The sequence below is a fragment of the Oncorhynchus gorbuscha genome, unplaced genomic scaffold (assembly GCF_021184085.1).
Source record: "Oncorhynchus gorbuscha isolate QuinsamMale2020 ecotype Even-year unplaced genomic scaffold, OgorEven_v1.0 Un_scaffold_1016, whole genome shotgun sequence".
Classification (NCBI taxonomy): Eukaryota; Metazoa; Chordata; class Actinopteri; order Salmoniformes; family Salmonidae; genus Oncorhynchus; species Oncorhynchus gorbuscha.
This window is the reverse complement of record NW_025745929.1, coordinates 117,916-137,291: the sequence shown is the minus strand read 5'-3', so window position 1 is coordinate 137,291 and position 19,376 is coordinate 117,916. Positions and strand designations below refer to the sequence as shown.

Sequence of the window (19,376 nt, the reverse complement as noted above, 5' to 3'; positions counted from 1 at the left end):
AGAGACAGAGGAGAGACAGAGGAGATACAGAGGAGAGGAGAGACAGAGACAGAGGAGAGAGAGAGAGGAGAGACAGAGGGGGGGAGAGAGAGACAGAGGAGAGACAGAGGAGAGGAGAGAGATACAGAGGAGAGACAGAGACAGAGGAGAGAGATACAGAGGAGAGACAGAGGAGAGGAGAGAGACATAGAGGAGAGACAGAGACAGAGGAGAGACAGAGGAGAGACAGAGGAGAGGAGAGAGAGAGACAGAGGAGAGACAGAGGAGAGGAGAGAGATACAGAGGAGAGGCAGAGACAGAGGAGAGAGATACAGAGGAGAGACAGAGGAGAGACAGAGACAGAGGAGAGACAGAGACAGAGGAGAGACAGAGGAGAGGAGAGAGATACAGAGGGGAGACAGAGACAGAGGAGAGAGATACAGAGGAGAGACAGAGGAGAGGAGAGAGATACAGAGGAGAGACAGAGGAGAGGAGAGAGACACAGAGGAGAGACAGAGGAGAGGAGAGACAGAGGAGAGGAGAGACAGAGGAGAGGAGAGAGACAGAGACAGAGGAGAGACAGAGGAGAGGAGAGAGAGACAGAGACAGAGGAGAGACAGAGGAGAGGAGAGACAGAGGAGAGCCAGAGGAGAGGAGAGACAGAGGAGAGGAGAGAGAGAGACAGAGGAGAGACAGAGACAGAGGAGAGACAGAGACAGAGAGAGAGGAGAGACAGAGGAGAGGAGAGACAGAGGAGAGGAGAGACAGGAGAGGAGAGAGAGACAGAGACAGAGGAGAGACAGAGGAGAGGAGAGAGAGACAGAGACAGAGGAGAGGAGAGAGAGACAGAGACAGAGGAGAGACAGAGGAGAGGAGAGAGAGACAGAGGAGAGACAGAGGAGAGACAGAGGAGAGGAGAGAGAGACAGAGGAGAGACAGAGGAGAGGAGAGAGATACAGAGGAGAGACAGAGACAGAGGAGAGGAGAGAGAGACAGAGACAGAGGAGAGACAGAGGAGAGGAGAGAGAGACAGAGACAGAGGAGAGACAGAGGAGAGGAGAGAGATACAGAGGAGAGACAGAGGAGAGGAGAGAGATACAGAGGAGAGACAGATACAGAGGAGAGACAGTGACAGAGGAGAGAGATACAGAGGAGAGACAGAGGAGAGGAGAGACAGAGACAGAGGAGAGACAGAGGAGAGACAGAGGAGAGGAGAGAGAGACAGAGGAGAGACAGAGGAGAGGAGAGAGATACAGAGGAGAGAGACAGAGGAGAGATACAGAGGAGAGACAGAGGAGAGACAGAGACAGAGGAGAGACAGAGACAGAGGAGAGACAGAGACAGAGGAGAGACAGAGGAGAGAGGAGAGACAGAGGGGAGAGAGACAGAGGAGAGAGATACAGAGGAGAGACAGAGGAGAGAGAGAGATACAGAGGAGAGACAGAGGAGAGAGAGACAGAGGAGAGACAGAGGAGAGAGAGACAGAGGAGAGGAGAGACAGAGAGAGGAGAGAGAGACAGAGACAGAGGAGAGACAGAGGAGAGAGAGAGAGACAGAGACAGAGGAGAGACAGAGGAGAGGAGAGACAGAGGAGAGCCAGAGGAGAGGAGAGACAGAGGAGAGAGGAGAGACAGAGGAGAGACAGAGACAGAGGAGAGAGACAGAGGAGAGAGAGACAGAGAGAGGAGAGACAGAGGAGAGGAGAGACAGAGGAGAGAGAGACAGAGACAGAGGAGAGACAGAGGAGAGGAGAGAGAGACAGAGACAGAGGAGAGGAGAGAGAGACAGAGAGAGGAGAGACAGAGGAGAGAGAGAGAGACAGAGGAGAGACAGAGGAGAGACAGAGAGAGGAGAGACAGAGGAGAGACAGAGGAGAGAGAGAGATACAGAGGAGAGACAGAGACAGAGGAGAGGAGAGAGACAGAGACAGAGGAGAGACAGAGGAGAGAGAGAGAGAGAGGAGAGACAGAGGAGAGACAGAGGAGAGGAGAGATACAGAGGAGAGACAGAGAGAGGAGAGACAGATACAGAGGAGAGACAGATACAGAGGAGAGACAGACAGAGACAGAGGAGAGACAGAGACAGAGGAGAGACAGAGGAGAGGAGAGATACAGAGGAGAGACAGAGGAGAGGAGAGACAGAGACAGAGGAGAGAGAGAGATACAGAGGAGAGACAGAGGAGAGAGAGAGAGACAGAGGAGACAGAGAGAGAGAGAGACAGAGACAGAGGAGAGGAGAGACAGAGGAGAGACAGAGGAGAGACAGAGGAGAGGAGAGACAGAGGAGAGGAGAGAGAGACAGAGGAGAGACAGAGAGAGGGGAGACAGAGGAGAGACAGAGGAGAGGAGAGACAGAGGAGAGGAGAGACAGAGGAGAGGAGAGACAGAGAGAGAGGAGAGACAGAGGAGAGCCAGAGGAGAGGAGAGACAGAGGAGAGGAGAGAGAGAGACAGAGGAGAGACAGAGACAGAGGAGAGACAGAGACAGAGAGACAGAGAGAGAGGAGAGACAGAGGAGAGAGACAGAGGAGAGGAGAGACAGGAGAGGAGAGAGAGACAGAGACAGAGGAGAGACAGAGGAGAGGAGAGAGAGACAGAGACAGAGGAGAGACAGAGACAGAGGGAGAGACAGAGGAGAGGAGAGAGATACAGAGGAGAGACAGAGACAGAGGAGAGAGATACAGAGGAGAGACAGAGGAGAGGAGAGAGACACAGAGGAGAGACAGAGGAGGAGAGAGAGAGAGACAGAGGAGAGACAGAGGAGAGGAGAGACAGAGGAGAGGAGAGAGATACAGAGGAGAGACAGAGACAGAGGAGACAGAGGAGGAGAGAGAGAGACAGAGGAGAGACAGAGGAGAGGAGAGAGATACAGAGGAGAGACAGAGGAGAGGAGAGAGACACAGAGGAGAGACAGAGGAGAGAGAGACAGAGGAGAGGAGAGAGACAGAGACAGAGGAGAGACAGAGGAGAGGAGAGAGAGACAGAGACAGAGGAGAGACAGAGGAGAGGAGAGACAGAGGAGAGCAGAGGAGAGGGAGAGACAGAGGAGGAGAGAGAGACAGAGGAGAGACAGAGACAGAGGAGAGACAGAGACAGAGAGACAGAGGAGAGACAGAGGAGAGGAGAGACAGAGGAGAGACAGAGGAGAGGAGAGACAGGAGAGGAGAGAGAGACAGAGACAGAGGAGAGACAGAGGAGAGGAGAGAGAGACAGAGACAGAGGAGACAGAGGAGAGGAGAGAGAGAGAGCCAGAGGAGAGGAGAGACAGAGGAGAGGAGAGAGAGAGACAGAGGAGAGACAGAGACAGAGGAGAGACAGAGACAGAGAGAGAGAGAGGAGAGACAGAGGAGAGGAGAGACAGAGGAGAGACAGAGGAGAGGAGAGACAGGAGAGGAGAGAGAGACAGAGACAGAGGAGAGACAGAGGAGAGGAGAGAGAGACAGAGACAGAGGAGAGACAGAGGAGAGGAGAGAGAGACAGAGGAGAGACAGAGGAGAGACAGAGGAGAGGAGAGAGACAGAGGAGAGACAGAGGAGAGGAGAGAGATACAGAGGAGAGACAGAGACAGAGGAGAGGAGAGAGAGATAGAGACAGAGGAGAGACAGAGGAGAGGAGAGAGAGACAGAGACAGAGGAGAGACAGAGGAGAGAGAGAGATACAGAGGAGAGACAGAGGAGAGGAGAGAGACAGAGAGGAGAGACAGAGGAGAGGAGACAGAGAGAGAGAGAGAGACAGAGACAGAGGAGAGACAGAGGAGAGGAGAGAGACAGAGACAGAGGAGAGACAGAGGAGAGGAGAGACAGAGGAGAGCAGGAGGAGAGGAGAGACAGAGGAGAGGAGAGAGAGAGACAGAGGAGAGACAGAGACAGAGGAGAGACAGAGACAGAGAGACAGAGAGAGAGGAGAGACAGAGGAGAGGAGAGACAGAGGAGAGACAGAGGAGAGGAGAGACAGGAGAGGAGAGAGAGAGACAGAGACAGAGGAGAGACAGAGGAGAGGAGAGAGAGACAGAGACAGAGGAGCGACAGAGGAGAGGAGAGACAGAGGAGAGCCAGAGGAGAGGAGAGACAGAGGAGAGGAGAGAGAGAGACAGAGGAGAGACAGAGACAGAGGAGAGACAGAGACAGAGAGAGAGAGAGGAGAGACAGAGGAGAGGAGAGACAGAGGAGAGACAGAGGAGAGGAGAGACAGGAGAGGAGAGAGAGACAGAGACAGAGGAGAGACAGAGGAGAGGAGAGAGAGACAGAGACAGAGGAGAGACAGAGGAGAGGAGAGAGAGACAGAGGAGAGACAGAGGAGAGACAGAGGAGAGGAGAGAGAGACAGAGGAGAGACAGAGGAGAGGAGAGAGATACAGAGGAGAGACAGAGGAGAGGAGAGAGAGACAGAGACAGAGGAGAGACAGAGGAGAGGAGAGAGAGACAGAGACAGAGGAGAGACAGAGGAGAGGAGAGAGATACAGAGGAGAGACAGAGGAGAGGAGAGAGATGCAGAGGAGAGACAGAGACAGAGGAGAGACAGAGACAGAGACAGAGGAGAGACAGAGACAGAGGAGAGACAAAGGAGAGGAGAGAGATACAGAGGAGAGACAGAGGAGAGGAGAGGAGAGAGACACAGAGCAGAGACAGAGGAGAGGAGAGAGATACAGAGGAGAGACAGAGGAGAGGAGAGAGAGACAGAGGAGAGAGAGACAGAGAGAGGAGAGAGAGACAGAGACAGAGGAGAGGAGAGACAGAGGAGAGACAGAGGAGAGACAGAGGAGAGGAGAGACAGAGGAGAGGAGAGAGAGACAGAGGAGAGACAAAGAGAGGGGAGACAGAGGAGAGACAGAGGAGAGGAGAGACAGAGGAGAGGAGAGGAGAGACAGAGAGAGGAGAGACAGAGGAGAGACAGAGGAGAGGAGAGACAGAGGAGAGGAGAGACAGAGGAGAGACAGAGAGAGAGAGGCAGAGGAGAGACAGAGGAGAGGAGAGACAGAGGAGAGACAGAGAGAGAAACAGAGGAGAGACAGAGACAGAGGAGAGACAGAGAGAGGAGAGACAGAGGAGAGACAGAGGAGAGGAGAGAGAGACAGAGGAGAGACAGAGGAGAGGAGAGACAGAGGAGAGGAGAGACAGAGGAGAGATGGAGAGAGAGAGACAGAGGAGAGACAGAGGAGAGGAGAGACAGAGGAGAGACAGAGAGAGAGAGACAGACAGAGGAGAGACAGAGACAGAGGAGAGACAGAGGAGAGGAGAGAGATACAGAGGAGAGACAGAGGAGAGGAGAGATACAGAGGAGAGACAGAGACAGAGGAGAGACAGAGACAGAGACAGAGGAGAGACAGAGACAGAGGAGAGACAAAGGAGAGGAGAGAGATACAGAGGAGAGACAGAGGAGAGGAGAGGAGAGGAGAGAGACACAGAGCAGAGACAGAGGAGAGGAGAGAGATACAGAGGAGAGACAGAGGAGAGGAGAGAGAGACAGAGGAGAGAGAGACAGAGAGAGGAGAGAGAGACAGAGACAGAGGAGAGGAGAGACAGAGGAGAGACAGAGGAGAGACAGAGGAGAGGAGAGACAGAGGAGAGGAGAGAGAGACAGAGGAGAGACAAAGAGAGGGGAGACAGAGGAGAGACAGAGGAGAGGAGAGACAGAGGAGAGGAGAGGAGAGACAGAGAGAGGAGAGACAGAGGAGAGACAGAGGAGAGGAGAGACAGAGGAGAGGAGAGACAGAGGAGAGACAGAGAGAGGAGAGACAGAGGAGAGACAGAGGAGAGGAGAGACAGAGGAGAGACAGAGAGAGAAACAGAGGAGAGACAGAGACAGAGGAGAGACAGAGAGAGGAGAGACAGAGGAGAGACAAAGGAGAGGAGAGAGAGACAGAGGAGAGACAGAGGAGAGGAGAGACAGAGGAGAGACAGAGGAGAGGAGAGACAGAGGAGAGATGGAGAGAGGAGAGACAGAGGAGAGACAGAGGAGAGGAGAGACAGAGGAGAGACAGAGAGAGAGAGACAGACAGAGGAGAGACAGAGACAGAGGAGAGACAGAGGAGAGACAGAGACAGAGGAGAGACAGAGGAGAGACAGAGGAGAGACAGAGGAGAGACAGAGGAGAGACAGAGGAGAGACAGAGGAGAGGAGAGAGAGACAGAGGAGAGACAGAGGAGAGGAGAGACAGAGGAGAGGAGAGAGAGACAGAGGAGAGAGAGACAGGGGAGAGACAGACAGAGGAGAGAGAGACAGAGGAGAGAGAGACAGAGGAGAGAGAGACAGAGAGAGAAAGAGAGAGACAGAGAGAGGAGAGAGAGACAGAGGAGAGAGAGACAGGGGAGAGACAGAGAGGAGAGAGAGAGAGAGAGAGAGAGAGAGACAGAGAGAGAAAGAGAGAGACAGAGACAATGGAGAGAGAGACAGAGAGAGAAAGAGAGAGACAGAGGAGAGACAGAGAGAGACAGAGGAGAGACAGAGGAGAGACAGATATAATTTAGATTAATTTAGTGCTGACTCGTTCCTTGATTTTTCACTCTCTGATGTGAACACAGCCCTCCTCCTGTGTTGTGTGTAATTAAGGTCTGCTCTCATTAATTCTCCCCCAAAGACTCTCTCTGTGGTGGGGGGCAGAGTGTGTGTTGCTCTGTGTGGTGGGGGGAGGCAGAGTGTGTGTTGCTCTGTGGTGGGGGGGCAGAGTGTGTGTTGCTCTGTGTGGTGGGGGGGCAGAGTGTGTGTTGCTCTGTGTGGTGGGGGGGGGGCAGAGTGTGTGTTGCTCTCTGTGGTGGGGGGCAGAGTGTGTGTTGCTCTGTGTGGTGGGGGGCAGAGTGTGTGTTGCTCTGTGGTGGGGGGGGGGCAGAGTGTGTGTTGCTCTGTGTGGTGGGGGGCAGAGTGTGTGTCTCCTTCCATCCTTCTCCTCTCATCTCCTCCCTCCTTCCATCCTTCTCCTCTCATCTCCTCCCCCTAATCTCCTTCTCCTCTCATCTCCTCCCTCCTTCCATCCTTCTCCTCTCATCTCCTCCCCCTAATCTCCTTCTCCTCTCATCTCCTCCCTCCTTCCATCCTTCTCCTCTCATCTCCTCCCCCTAATCTCCTTCTCCTCTCATCTCCTCCCTCCTTCCATCCTTCTCTTCTCATCTCCTCCCCCTAATCTCCTTCTCCTCTCATCTCCTCCCCCTAATCTCCTTCTCCTCTCATCTCCTCCCCCTAATCTCCTTCTCCTCTCATCTCCTCCCCCTAATCTCCTTCTCCTCTCGTCTCCTCCCCCTAATCTCCTTCTCCTCTCATCTCCTCCCCCTAATCTCCTTCTCCTCTCATGTCCTCCCCCTTCCATCCTTCTCCTCTCATCTCCTCCATCCTTCCATCCTTCTCCTCTCATCTCCTCCCTCCTTCCATCCTTCTCCTCTCATCTCCTCCCTCCTTCCATCCATCTCCTCTCATCTCCTCCCTCCTTCCATCCTTCTCCTCTCATCTCCTCCCCCCTAATCTCCTTCTCCTCTCATCTCATCCCTCCTTCCATCCTTCTCCTCTCATCTCCTCCCCCCCCTAATCTCCTTCTCCTCTCATCTCCTCCCTCCTTCCATCCTTCTCCTCTCATCTCCTCCCCCTCTCCATCCTTCTCCTCTCATCTCCTCCTCCTTCCATCCTTCTCCTCTCATCTCCTCCCCCTTCCATCCTTCTCCTCTTATCTCCTCCTCCCTAATCTCCTTCTCCTCTCATCTCCCCCCTAATCTTCTTCTCCTCTCATCCCCTCCCCCTAATCTCCTTCTCCTCTCATCTCCTCCCTCCTTCCATCCTTCTCCTCTCATCTCCTCCCTCCTTCCACCATTCTCCTCTCATCTCCTCCCTCCTTCCATCCTTCTCCTCTCATCTCCTCCCCCTAATCTCCTTCTCCTCTCATCTCCTCCCTCCTTCCATCCTTCTCCTCTCATCTCCTCCCCCTAATCTCCTCTCATTTCCTCCCTCCTCCATCCTTCTCCTCTCATCTCCTCCCCCCTAATCTCCTTCTCCTCTCATCTCCTCCCTCCTCCCATCCTTCCCCTGGTTCCTCATCCATAATGACCTCTGCATCAGGGAACTCAGTTATTACAGCTAGAAGCCCCTGAGACTGTGTGTGTCCATGTGTGTGTGTGTGTGTGTGTCTGTGTGTGTGTGTGTGTGTGTGTGTGTGTGTGTCCATGTGTGTGTGTGTGTGTGTGTGTGTGTGTGTGTGTGTGTGTGTGTGTGTGTGTGTGTGTGTGTGTGTGTGTGTGTGTGTGTGTGTGTGTGTGTGTGTGTGTGTGTGTGTGTGTGTGTGTGTGTGTGTGTGTCCCAGACTGATGCTCAGAGCTCTTTGTTCTGTGTCCTTGGCTTCTACGGCTACCGGGTGGGTGTGTGTGTTTCTGTTAGCACTAAGGTATTGTGTCCTGTGTGTGTGTGTGTATGTGTGTGTGTGTAGCACTACGATGTGTGTAGCAGTAGGATGTATTGTTCCAGTCTCTCCATTTTTATTTTATTTATTTGAGTCTGAGACAACAGATTACTGAGTTACCCGGCTGAGACAACAGATTACTGAGTTACCCCGGCTAGACAACAGATTACTGAGTTACCCCCGGCTAGACAACAGATTACTGAGTTACCCCGGCCTTGACAACAGATTACTGAGTTAACCCGGCCTAGACAACAGATTACTGAGTTACCCCGGCTGAGACAACAGATTACTGAGTTACCCCCGGCCTAGACAACAGATTACTGAGTTACCCCGGCTGAGACAACAGATTACTGAGTTACCCCGGCTGAGACAACAGATTACTGAGTTACCCCCGGCCTAGACAACAGATTACTGAGTTACCCCCGGATGAGACAACAGATTACTGAGTTACCCCGGCTGAGACAACAGACTACTGAGTTACCCCCGGCCTAGACAACAGATTACTGAGTTACCCCCGGCTAGACAACAGATTACTGAGTTACCCCGGCTGAGACAACAGATTACTGAGTTACCCCGGCTGAGACAACAGACTACTGAGTTACCCCGGCCTAGACAAATGATTACTGAGTTACCACGGCCTAGACAACAGATTACTGAGTTACCCCCGGCCTAGACAACAGATTACTGAGTTACCCCGGCCTAGACAACAGATTACTGAGTTACCCCCGGCCTAGACAACAGATTACTGAGTTACCCCGGCCTAGACAACAGATTACTGAGTTACCCCGGCCTAGACAACAGATTACTGAGTTACCCCCGGCCTAGACAACAGATTACTGAGTTACCCCGGCCTAGACAACAGATTACTGAGTTACCCCGGCTGAGACAACAGATTACTGAGTTACCCCCGGCCTAGACAACAGATTACTGAGTTACCCCCGGCTGAGACAACAGATTACTGAGTTACCCCCGGCTGAGACAACAGATTACTGAGTTACCCCCGGCTGAGACAACAGATTACTGAGTTACCCCCGGCTGAGACAACAGATTACTGAGTTACCCCCGGCCTAGACAACAGATTACTGAGTTACCCCGGCTGAGACAACAGACTACTGAGTTACCCCCGGCCTAGACAACAGATTACTGAGTTACCCCGGCCTAGACAACAGATTACTGAGTTACCCCGGCCTAGACAACAGATTACTGAGTTACCCCAGGCCTAGACAACAGATTACTGAGTTACCCCGGCCTAGACAACAGATTACTGAGTTACCCCGGCTGAGACAACAGATTACTGAGTTACCCCGGCTGAGACAACAGACTACTGAGTTACCCCGGCCTAGACAACAGATTACTGAGTTACCCCGGATGAGACAACAGATTACTGAGTTACCCCGGCTGAGACAACAGATTACTGAGTTACCCCGGCTGAGACAACAGATTACTGAGTTACCCCGGCCTAGACAACAGATTACTGAGTTACCCCGGCTGAGACAACAGACTACTGAGTTACCCCGGCCTAGACAACAGATTACTGAGTTACCCCGCTGAGACAACAGATTACTGAGTTACCCCGGCTGAGACAACAGATTACTGAGTTACCCCGGCTGAGACAACAGACTACTGAGTTACCCCCGGCCTAGACAACAGATTACTGAGTTACCCCGGCTGAGACAACAGATTACTGAGTTACTCCGGCTGAGACAACAGACTACTGAGTTACCCCCGGCCTAGACAACAGATTACTGAGTTACCCCGGCTGAGACAACAGACTACTGAGTTACCCCCGGCCTAGACAACAGATTACTGAGTTACCCCCGGCTAGACAACAGATTACTGAGTTACCCCGGGCCTAGACAACAGATTACTGAGTTACCCCCGGCTGAGACAACAGATTACTGAGTTAACCCGGCTGAGACAACAGATTACTGAGTTAACCCCGGCCTAGACAACAGATTACTGAGTTACCCCGGCCTAGACAACAGATTACTGAGTTACCCCGGCCTAGACAACAGATTACTGAGTTACCCCGGCCTAGACAACAGATTACTGAGTTACCCCCGGCCTAGACAACAGATTACTGAGTTACCCCGGCTGAGACAACAGATTACTGAGTTACCCCGGCTGAGACAACAGATTACTGAGTTACCCCTGCTGAGACAACAGATTACTGAGTTACCCCGGCCTAGACAACAGATTACTGAGTTACCCCCGGCCTAGACAACAGATTACTGAGTTACCCCCGGCCTAGACAACAGATTACTGAGTTACCCCGGCCTAGACAACAGATTACTGAGTTACCCCGGCCTAGACAACAGATTACTGAGTTACCCCCGGCCTAGACAACATATTACTGAGTTACCCCCGGCCTAGACAACAGATTACTGAGTTACCCCCGACCCAGACAACAGATTACTGAGTTACCCCCGGCTCAGACATGTGTCCTCCTGTCTCTAGCTGGTATATATTCCCCTCTATATGTGTCCTCCTGTCTCTAACTGGTATATATTCCCCTCTATATGTGTCCTCCTGTCTCTAGCTGGTATATATTCCCCTCTATATGTGTCCTCCTGTCTCTAGCTGGTATATATTCCCCTCTATATGTGTCCTCCTGTCTCTAGCTGGTATATATTCCCCTCTATATGTGTCCTCCTGTCTCTAGCTGGTATATATTCCCCTCTATATGTGTCCTCCTGTCTCTAGCTGGTATATATTCCCCTGTATATGTGTCCTCCTGTCTCTAGCTGGTATATATTCCCTCTATATGTGTCCTCCTGTCTCTTGCTGGTATATATTCCCCTCTATATGTGTCCTCCTGTCTCTAGCTGGTATAAATTCCCCTGTATATGTGTCCTCCTGTCTCTAGCTGGTATATATTCCCCTCTATATGTGTCCCCCTGTCTCTAGCTGGTATATATTCCCCTCTATATGTGTCCTCCTGTCTCTAGCTGGTATATATTCCCCTCTATATGTGTCCTCCTGTCTCTAGCTGGTATATATTCCCCTCTATATGTGTCCTCCTGTCTCTAGCTGGTATATATTCCCCTCTATATGTGTCCTCCTGTCTCTAGCTGGTATATATTCCCCTCTATATGTTCCTTGACTCCTGTCTCTAGCTGGTATATATTCCCCTCTATATGTGTCCTCCTGTCTCTAGCTGGTATATATTCCCCTCTATATGTGTCCTCCTGTCTCTAGCTGGTATATATTCCCCTCTATATGTGTCCTCCTGTCTCTAGCTGGTATATATTCCACACTAAATGTTCCTTGACTCCTGTCTCTAGCTGGTATATATTCCCCTCTATATGTGTCCTCCTGTCTCTAGCTGGTATATATTCCCCTCTATATGTTCCTTGACTCCTGTCTCTAGCTGGTATATATTCCCCTCTATATGTGTCCTCCTGTCTCTAGCTGGTATATATTCCCCTCTATATGTGTCCTCCTGTCTCTAGCTGGTATATATTCCCCTCTATATGTGTCCTCCTGTCTCTAGCTGGTATATATTCCCCTCTATATGTGTCCTCCTGTCTCTAGCTGGTATATATTCCCCTCTATATGTGTCCTCCTGTCTCTAGCTGGTATATATACCCCTATATGTGTCCTCCTGTCTCTAGCTGGTATATATTCCCCTCTATATGTGTCCTCCTGTCTCTAGCTGGTATATATTCCCCTCTATATGTGTCCTCCTGTCTCTAGCTGGTATATATTCCCCTCTATTTGTGTCCTCCTGTCTCTAGCTGGTATATATTCCCCTCTATATGTGTCCTCCTGTCTCTAGCTGGTATATATTCCCCTCTATATGTGTCCCCGTGTCTCTAGCTGGTATATATTCCCCTCTATATGTGTCCTCCTGTCTCTAGCTGGTATATATTCCCCTCTATATGTGTCCTCCTGTCTCTAGCTGGTATATATTCCCCTCTATATGTGTCCTCCTGTCTCTAGCTTGTATATATTCCCCTCTATATGTTCCTTGACTCCTGTCTCTAGCTGGTATATATTCCCCTCTATATGTGTCCTCCTGTCTCTAGCTGGTATATATTCCCCTCTATATGTTCCTTGACTCCTGTCTCTAGCTAGTATATATTCCCCTCTATATGTGTCCTCCTGTCTCTAGCTGGTATATATTCCCCTCTATATGTTCCTTGACTCCTGTCTCTAGCTGGTATATATTCCCCTCTATATGTGTCCTTCTGTCTCTAGCTGGTATATATTCCCCTCTATATGTGTCCTCCTGTCTCTAGCTGGTATATATTCCCCTCTATATGTGTCCTCCTGTCTCTAGCTGGTATATATTCCCCTCTATATGTGTCCTCCTGTCTCTAGCTGGTATATATTCCCCTCTATATGTGTCCTCCTGTCTCTAGCTGGTATATATTCCCCTCTATATGTGTCCTCCTGTCTCTAGCTGGTATATATTCCCCTCTATATGTGTCCCCCTGTCTCTAGCTGGTATATATTCCCCTCTATATGTGTCCTCCTGTCTCTAGCTGGTATATATTCCCCTCTATATGTTCCTTGACTCCTGTCTCTAGCTGGTATATATTCCCCTCTATATGTGTCCTCCTGTCTCTAGCTGGTATATATTCCCCTCTATATGTGTCCTCCTGTCTCTAGCTGGTATATATTCCCCTCTATATGTGTCCCAGTCTCTAGCTGGTATATATTCCCCTCTATATGTGTCCTCCTGTCTCTAGCTGGTATATATTCCCCTCTATATGTGTCCTCCTGTCTCTAGCTGGTATATATTCCCCTCTATATGTGTCCTCCTGTCTCTAGCTGGTATATATTCCCCTCTATATGTGTCCTCCTGTCTCTAGCTGGTATATATTCCCCTCTATATGTGTCCTCCTGTCTCTAGCTGGTATATATTCCCCTCTATATGTGTCCTCCTGTCTCTAGCTGGTATATATTCCCCTCTATATGTTCCTTGACTCCTGTCTCTAGCTGGTATATATTCCCCTCTATATGTGTCCTCCTGTCTCTAGCTGGTATATATTCCCCTCTATATGTTCCATGACTCCTGTCACTAGCTGGTATATATTCCCCTCTATATGTGTCCTCCTGTCTCTAGCTGGTATATATTCCCCTCTATATGTGTCCTCCTGTCTCTAGCTAGTATATATTCCCCTCTATATGTTCCTTGACTCCTGTCTCTAGCTGGTATATATTCCCCTCTATATGTGTCCTCCTGTCTCTAGCTGGTATATATTCCCCTCTATATGTGTCCTCCTGTCTCTAGCTGGTATATATTCCCCTCTATATGTGTCCTCCTGTCTCTAGCTGGTATATATTCCCCTCTATATGTGTCCTCCTGTCTCTAGCTGGTATTTATTCCCCTCTATATGTGTCCTCCTGTCTCTATGCTGGTATATATTCCACTCTAAATGGTCCTTGACTCCTGTCTCCACGTGGTTTGAGCGTGTCTCCATGCTGGCTATTCTTCTGAACTGTGTGACGTTGGGAATGTTCCAGCCCTGCGACGACGTTCACTGTCTCAACAACCGCTGCTCTTTCCTACAGGTAAGTTGGCTCCTTACGTACAAATTACATTCTTGTTTTTATTTTGGACAGTGAAGCTAACGTTTATATGTAAAATTAGCTTCTATACTCCAGTATTTTGGATAAAGAGAATCAAGGGTTTCATGTGAGACAACAGTTTAACCTCTCTGGGATATGTAGCAACTCACCTCTCTGGGATATGTAGCATCCCACCTCTCTGGGATATGTAGCATCCCACCTCTCTGGGATATGTAGCATCCCACCTCTCTGGGATATGTAGCATCCCACCTCTCTGGGATATGTAGCATCCCACCTCTCTGGGATATGTAGCATCCCACCTCTCTGGGATATGTAGCATCCCACCTCTCTGGGATATGTAGCATCCCACCTCTCTGGGATATGTAGCATCCCACCTCTCTGGGATATGTAGCATCCCACCTCTCTGGGATATGTAGCATCCCACCTCTCTGGGATATGTAGCATCCCACCTCTCTGGGATATGTAGCATCCCACCTCTCTGGGATATGTAGCATCCCACCTCTCTGGGATATGTAGCATCCCACCTCTCTGGGATATGTAGCATTTCGCCTCTCTGGGATATGTAGCATCCCACCTCTCTGGGATATGTAGCATCCCACCTCTCTGGGATATGTAGCATCCCACCTCTCTGGGATATGTAGCATCCCACCTCTCTGGGATATGTAGCATCCCACCTCTCTGGGATATGTAGCATCCCACCTCTCTGGGATATGTAGCATCCCACCTCTCTGGGATATGTAGCATCTCACCTCTCTGGGATATGTAGCATCCCACCTCTCTGGGATATGTAGCATCTCACCTCTCTGGGATATGTAGCATCCCACCTCTCTGGGATATGTAGCATCCCACCTCTCTGGGATATGTAGCATCCCACCTCTCTGGGATATGTAGCATCTCACCTCTCTGGGATATGTAGCATCCCACCTCTCTGGGATATGTAGCATCCCACCTCTCTGGGATATGTAGCATCCCACCTCTCTGGGATATGTAGCATCCCACCTCGCCAAAAGCCAGTGAAAGTGCAGGGCGCCAAATTCAAATCAACAAAAAATCTCATAATTAAAGTTCCTCAAGCATACAAGTATTTTACACTATTTTAAAGATACAATTCTCGTTAATCCAGCCACAGTGTCTTTATTTCAAAAAGGCTTTACAGCGAATGCACCACAAACGATTATGTTAGGTCACCACCAATTCATAAAAAAACACAGCCATTTTTCCAGCCAAAGAGAGGAGTCACAAAAAGCACAAATAGAGATAAAATTAATCACTAACCTTTGATGATCTTCATTAGATGACACTCATAGGACTTCATGTTACACAATACATGCATGTCTTGTTCGATAAAGTGCATATTAATATCCCAAAAATCTCATTTTACATTGGCGTGTTACTTTCAGTAGTTCTAAAACATCTGGTGATTTTTGCAGAGAGCCACATCAATTTACAGAAATACTCATCATAAATGTTGATGAAAATACAAGTGTTACACATGGAATTGGAGATATACTTCTCCTTAATGCTTAACGCTGAGTCACATTTTTTTTTAAACGTTACGAAAAAACAAACCATGCGCTTTATGGTCAGTAATGTTGTGCCTTGAAAACATCCGGCTAGTTTTCTGAAAAAACAAACAAACCATGCAATAATCTGAGTACAGCGTTCAGACAAAAAAGCAGCCAAAAAGATATCGTCTTATTGGGTAGACAACATTTGTCATGAATAGCATTATAAATATTGACTTACCTTAGATGATCTTCATCAGAATGCACTCCCAGGCATCCCAGTTCCACAATAAATGTTAGTTTTGTTCGATAATGCCCATCATTTATGTCCAAATACCTTCTTTTGGTTTGGTAAACAAATCCAAAATCCAAATCCAGGACCAGGCGAAAGTTGGACGAAAAGTTCAAAAAAGTTATATTACAGGTCGTAGAAACTTGTCAAACTAAGTATAGAAAAGCAATGGAACGAGAGCTAACTCTCTCATGACCGCACCTCAGAGCCTGTGGCACTCTGCCAGACACCTGGCTCATTCCCCTATCATTCACCCCAACTTCACAGTAGAAGCATGAAACAACGTTCTAAAGACTGTTGACATCTAGTGGAAGCCTTAGGAAGTGCAAAATGGCCCCATTTTACACTGTATATTGGAATGGCAATGAGTTGAAAAACTACAACCACTTCCTGGTTGGTATTTTCTCAGGTTTTCACCTGCCAGATGAGTTCTGTTATACTCACAGACATCATTCAAACAGTTTTAGAAACGTCAGAGTGTTTTCTATCCAATACTACTAATATTATGCATATATTAGCATCTGGGACAGAGTAGCAGACAGTTTACTCTGGGCACCTTATTCATCCAAGCTACTAGATGCTGCCATCTGGAACAGAGTAGCAGGCAGTTTACTCTGGGAACCTTATTCATCCAAGCTACTCAATACTGCCCCCCCCAGTCACCAAGAAGTTAACCGTTTAGAAAGGAAACCACCTTACATCTCTACTAGGCCCGTCTGAAGATGAAACCACCTTACATCTCTACTAGGCCCGTCTGAAGATGTCACCAAGAAGTTAACCGTTTAGAAATGAAACCACCTTACATCTCTACTAGGCCCGTCTGAAGATGAAACCACCTTACATCTCTACTAGGCCCGTCTGAAGATGCACCAGGAAGTTAACCGTTTAGAAATGAAACCACCTTACATCTCTACTAGGCCCGTCTGAAGATGAAACCACCTTACATCTCTACTAGGCCCGTCTGAAGATGCACCAGGAAGTTAACCGTTTAGAAATGAAACCACCTTACATCTCTACTAGGCCCGTCTGAAGAAGAAACCACCTTACATCTCTACTGGGCCCGTCTGAAGATGAAACCACCTTACATCTCTACTAGGCCCGTCTGAAGATGAAACCACCTTACATCTCTACTAGGCCCGTCTGAAGATGAAACCACCTTACATCTCTACTAGGCCCGTCTGAAGATGAAACCACCTTACATCTCTACTAGGCCCGTCTGAAGATGAAACCAAGAGGGTCAACATGTAGAACAGGACCACTGATTGGTTGAAGGGTTGACTTCCTCAACATGTAGAACAGGACCCCTGATTGGTTGAAGGGTCAACATGTAGAACAGGACCACTGATTGGTTGAAGGGTCAACATGTAGAACAGGACTCCTGATTGGTTGAAGGGTTGACCTCCTCAACATGTAGAACAGGACCCGTGATTGGTTGAAGGGTTTACCACGTGAACCACGAGATGTAGAGGAGAATATTTGGGCTGTTTTGTGGGAAAACAGCAGTGCCAGTCCCAGCAGTGGGATTAAAGGTTCGGAGGTCAAAGACAGAATTATCCCAGAATGCACTCCTCTGTGGTTAAAACATGTCTGTTATAAACATCACTGTGAATATAAATAACATGAGATAAACAACGACAGTACTCACTGCTTCCCTCTGTGTGTGTGTGTGTGTGTGTGTCTATCTCTCTTTGTGTGTGTGTGTGTGTCTCTCTCTCTTTGTGTGTGTCTCTCTCTCTTTGTGTGTGTGTGTGTGTCTCTCTCTCTTTGTGTGTGTGTGTGTCTATCTCTCTTTGTGTGTGTGTGTGTGTGTGTGTGTGTGTGTGTGTGTGTGTGTGTGTGTGTGTGTGTGTGTGTGTGTGTGTGTGTGTGTGTGTGTGTGTGTGTGTGTGTGTGTGTGTGTGTGTGTGTGTGTGTGTGTGTGTGTGTGTGTCTCTTTGTGTGTGTGTGTGTCTATCTCTCTTTGTGTGTGTGTGTGTCTCTTTTGTGTGTGTGTGTGTGTGTTAGGCTCTGGATGATGGTATCTTTGTGTTCTTTGCGGTGGAGATGCTGGTGAAGATGGTGGCTCTGGGTGTTCTAGGTAGGTGACCTTTTTAAAGTGGCAATTTCAAAGTTTAGAATAAAACAATTATGAAAATAGCTGAAACCTCTCATTCCTCGGACGGAGACGTTTCTATAGTAGAACAGGCCTGAATGTCCTCTCATTCCTCGGACGGAGACGTTTCTATAGTAGAACAGGCCTGAATGTCCTCTCATTCCTCCGACGGAGACGTTTCTATAGTAGAACAGGCCTGAATGTCCTCTCATTCTTCAACAGAGACGTTTCTATAGTAGAACAGGCCTGAATGTCCTCTCATTCTTCAACAGAGACGTTTCTATAGTAGAACAGGCCTGAATGTCCTCTCATTCTTCAACAGAGACGTTTCTATAGTAGAACAGGCCTGAATGTCCTCTCATTCTTCAACAGAGACGTTTCTTTAGTAGAACAGGCCTGAATGTCCTCTCATTCTTCAACAGAGACGTTTCTACATTTACATTTACATTTAAGTCATTTAGCAGACGCTCTTATCCAGAGCGACTTACAAATTGGTGCATTCACCTTATGACATCCAGTGGGACAGTCACTTAACAATAGTGCATCTAAAACTTAGGGGGGGTGGGGTGAGAGGGATTACTTAACCTATCCTAGGTATTCCTTAAAGAGGTGGGGTTTCAGGTGTCTCCGGAAGGTGGTGATTGACTCCGCTGTCCTGGCGTCGTGAGGAGTTTGTTCCACCATTGGGGGCCAGGGCAGCGAACAGTTTGACTGGGCTGAGCGGGAGCTGTACTTCCTCAGTGGTAGGGAGGCGAGCAGGCCAGAGGTGGATGAACGCAGTGCCCTTGTTTGGGTGTAGGGCCTGATCAGAGCCTGGAGGTACTGAGTGCCGTTCCCCTCACAGCTCCGTAGGCAAGCACCATGGTCTTGTAGCGGATGCGAGCTTCAACTGGAAGCCAGTGGAGAGAACGGAGGAGCGGGGTGACGTGAGAGAACTTGGGAAGGTTGAACACCAGACGGGCTGCGGCGTTCTGGATGAGTTGAAGGGGTTTAATGGCACAGGCAGGGAGCCCAGCCAACAGCGAGTTGCAGTAATCCAGACGGGAGATGACAAGTGCCTGGATTAGGACCTGCGCCGCTTCCTGTGTGAGGCAGGGTCGTACTCTGCGGATGTTGTAGAGCATGAACCTACAGGAACGGGCCACCGCCTTGATGTTAGTTGAGAACGACAGGGTGTTGTCCAGGATCACGCCAAGGTTCTTGGCGCTCTGGGAGGAGGACACAATGGAGTTGTCAACCGTGATGGCGAGATCATGGAACGGGCAGTCCTTCCCGGGAGGAAGAGCAGCTCCGTCTTGCCGAGGTTCAGCTTGAGGTGGTGATCCGTCATCCACACTGATATGTCTGCCAGACATGCAGAGATGCGATCGCCACCTGGTCATCAGAAGGGGAAAGGAGAAGATTATAGTAGAACAGGCCTGAATGTCCTCTCATTCTTCAACGGAGACGTTTCTATAGTAGAACAGGCCTGAATGTCCTCTCATTCCTCCGACGGAGAACGTTTCTATTCTTCAGTAGAACAGGCCTGAATGTCCTCTCATTCTTCAACAGAGACGTTTCTATAGTAGAACAGGCCTGAATGTCCTCTCATTCTTCA

The 19,376-nt window shown here is 49.4% G+C and overlaps 1 protein-coding gene across 1 annotated transcript in view; it reads left to right on the top strand.

Moving 5' to 3' along the window:
• LOC124020997 (voltage-dependent T-type calcium channel subunit alpha-1H-like) overlaps positions 1 to 19,376 on the top strand; it is a gene marked incomplete at its 3' end in the record, with an annotated part of 212,184 nt that overhangs the window by 76,652 nt on the left and 116,156 nt on the right. Inside the window, 2 exon segments of the mRNA XM_046336312.1 lie at positions 13,761 to 13,872; positions 17,692 to 17,770. Coding sequence (XP_046192268.1) covers positions 13,761 to 13,872; positions 17,692 to 17,770 — 191 coding nt within the window.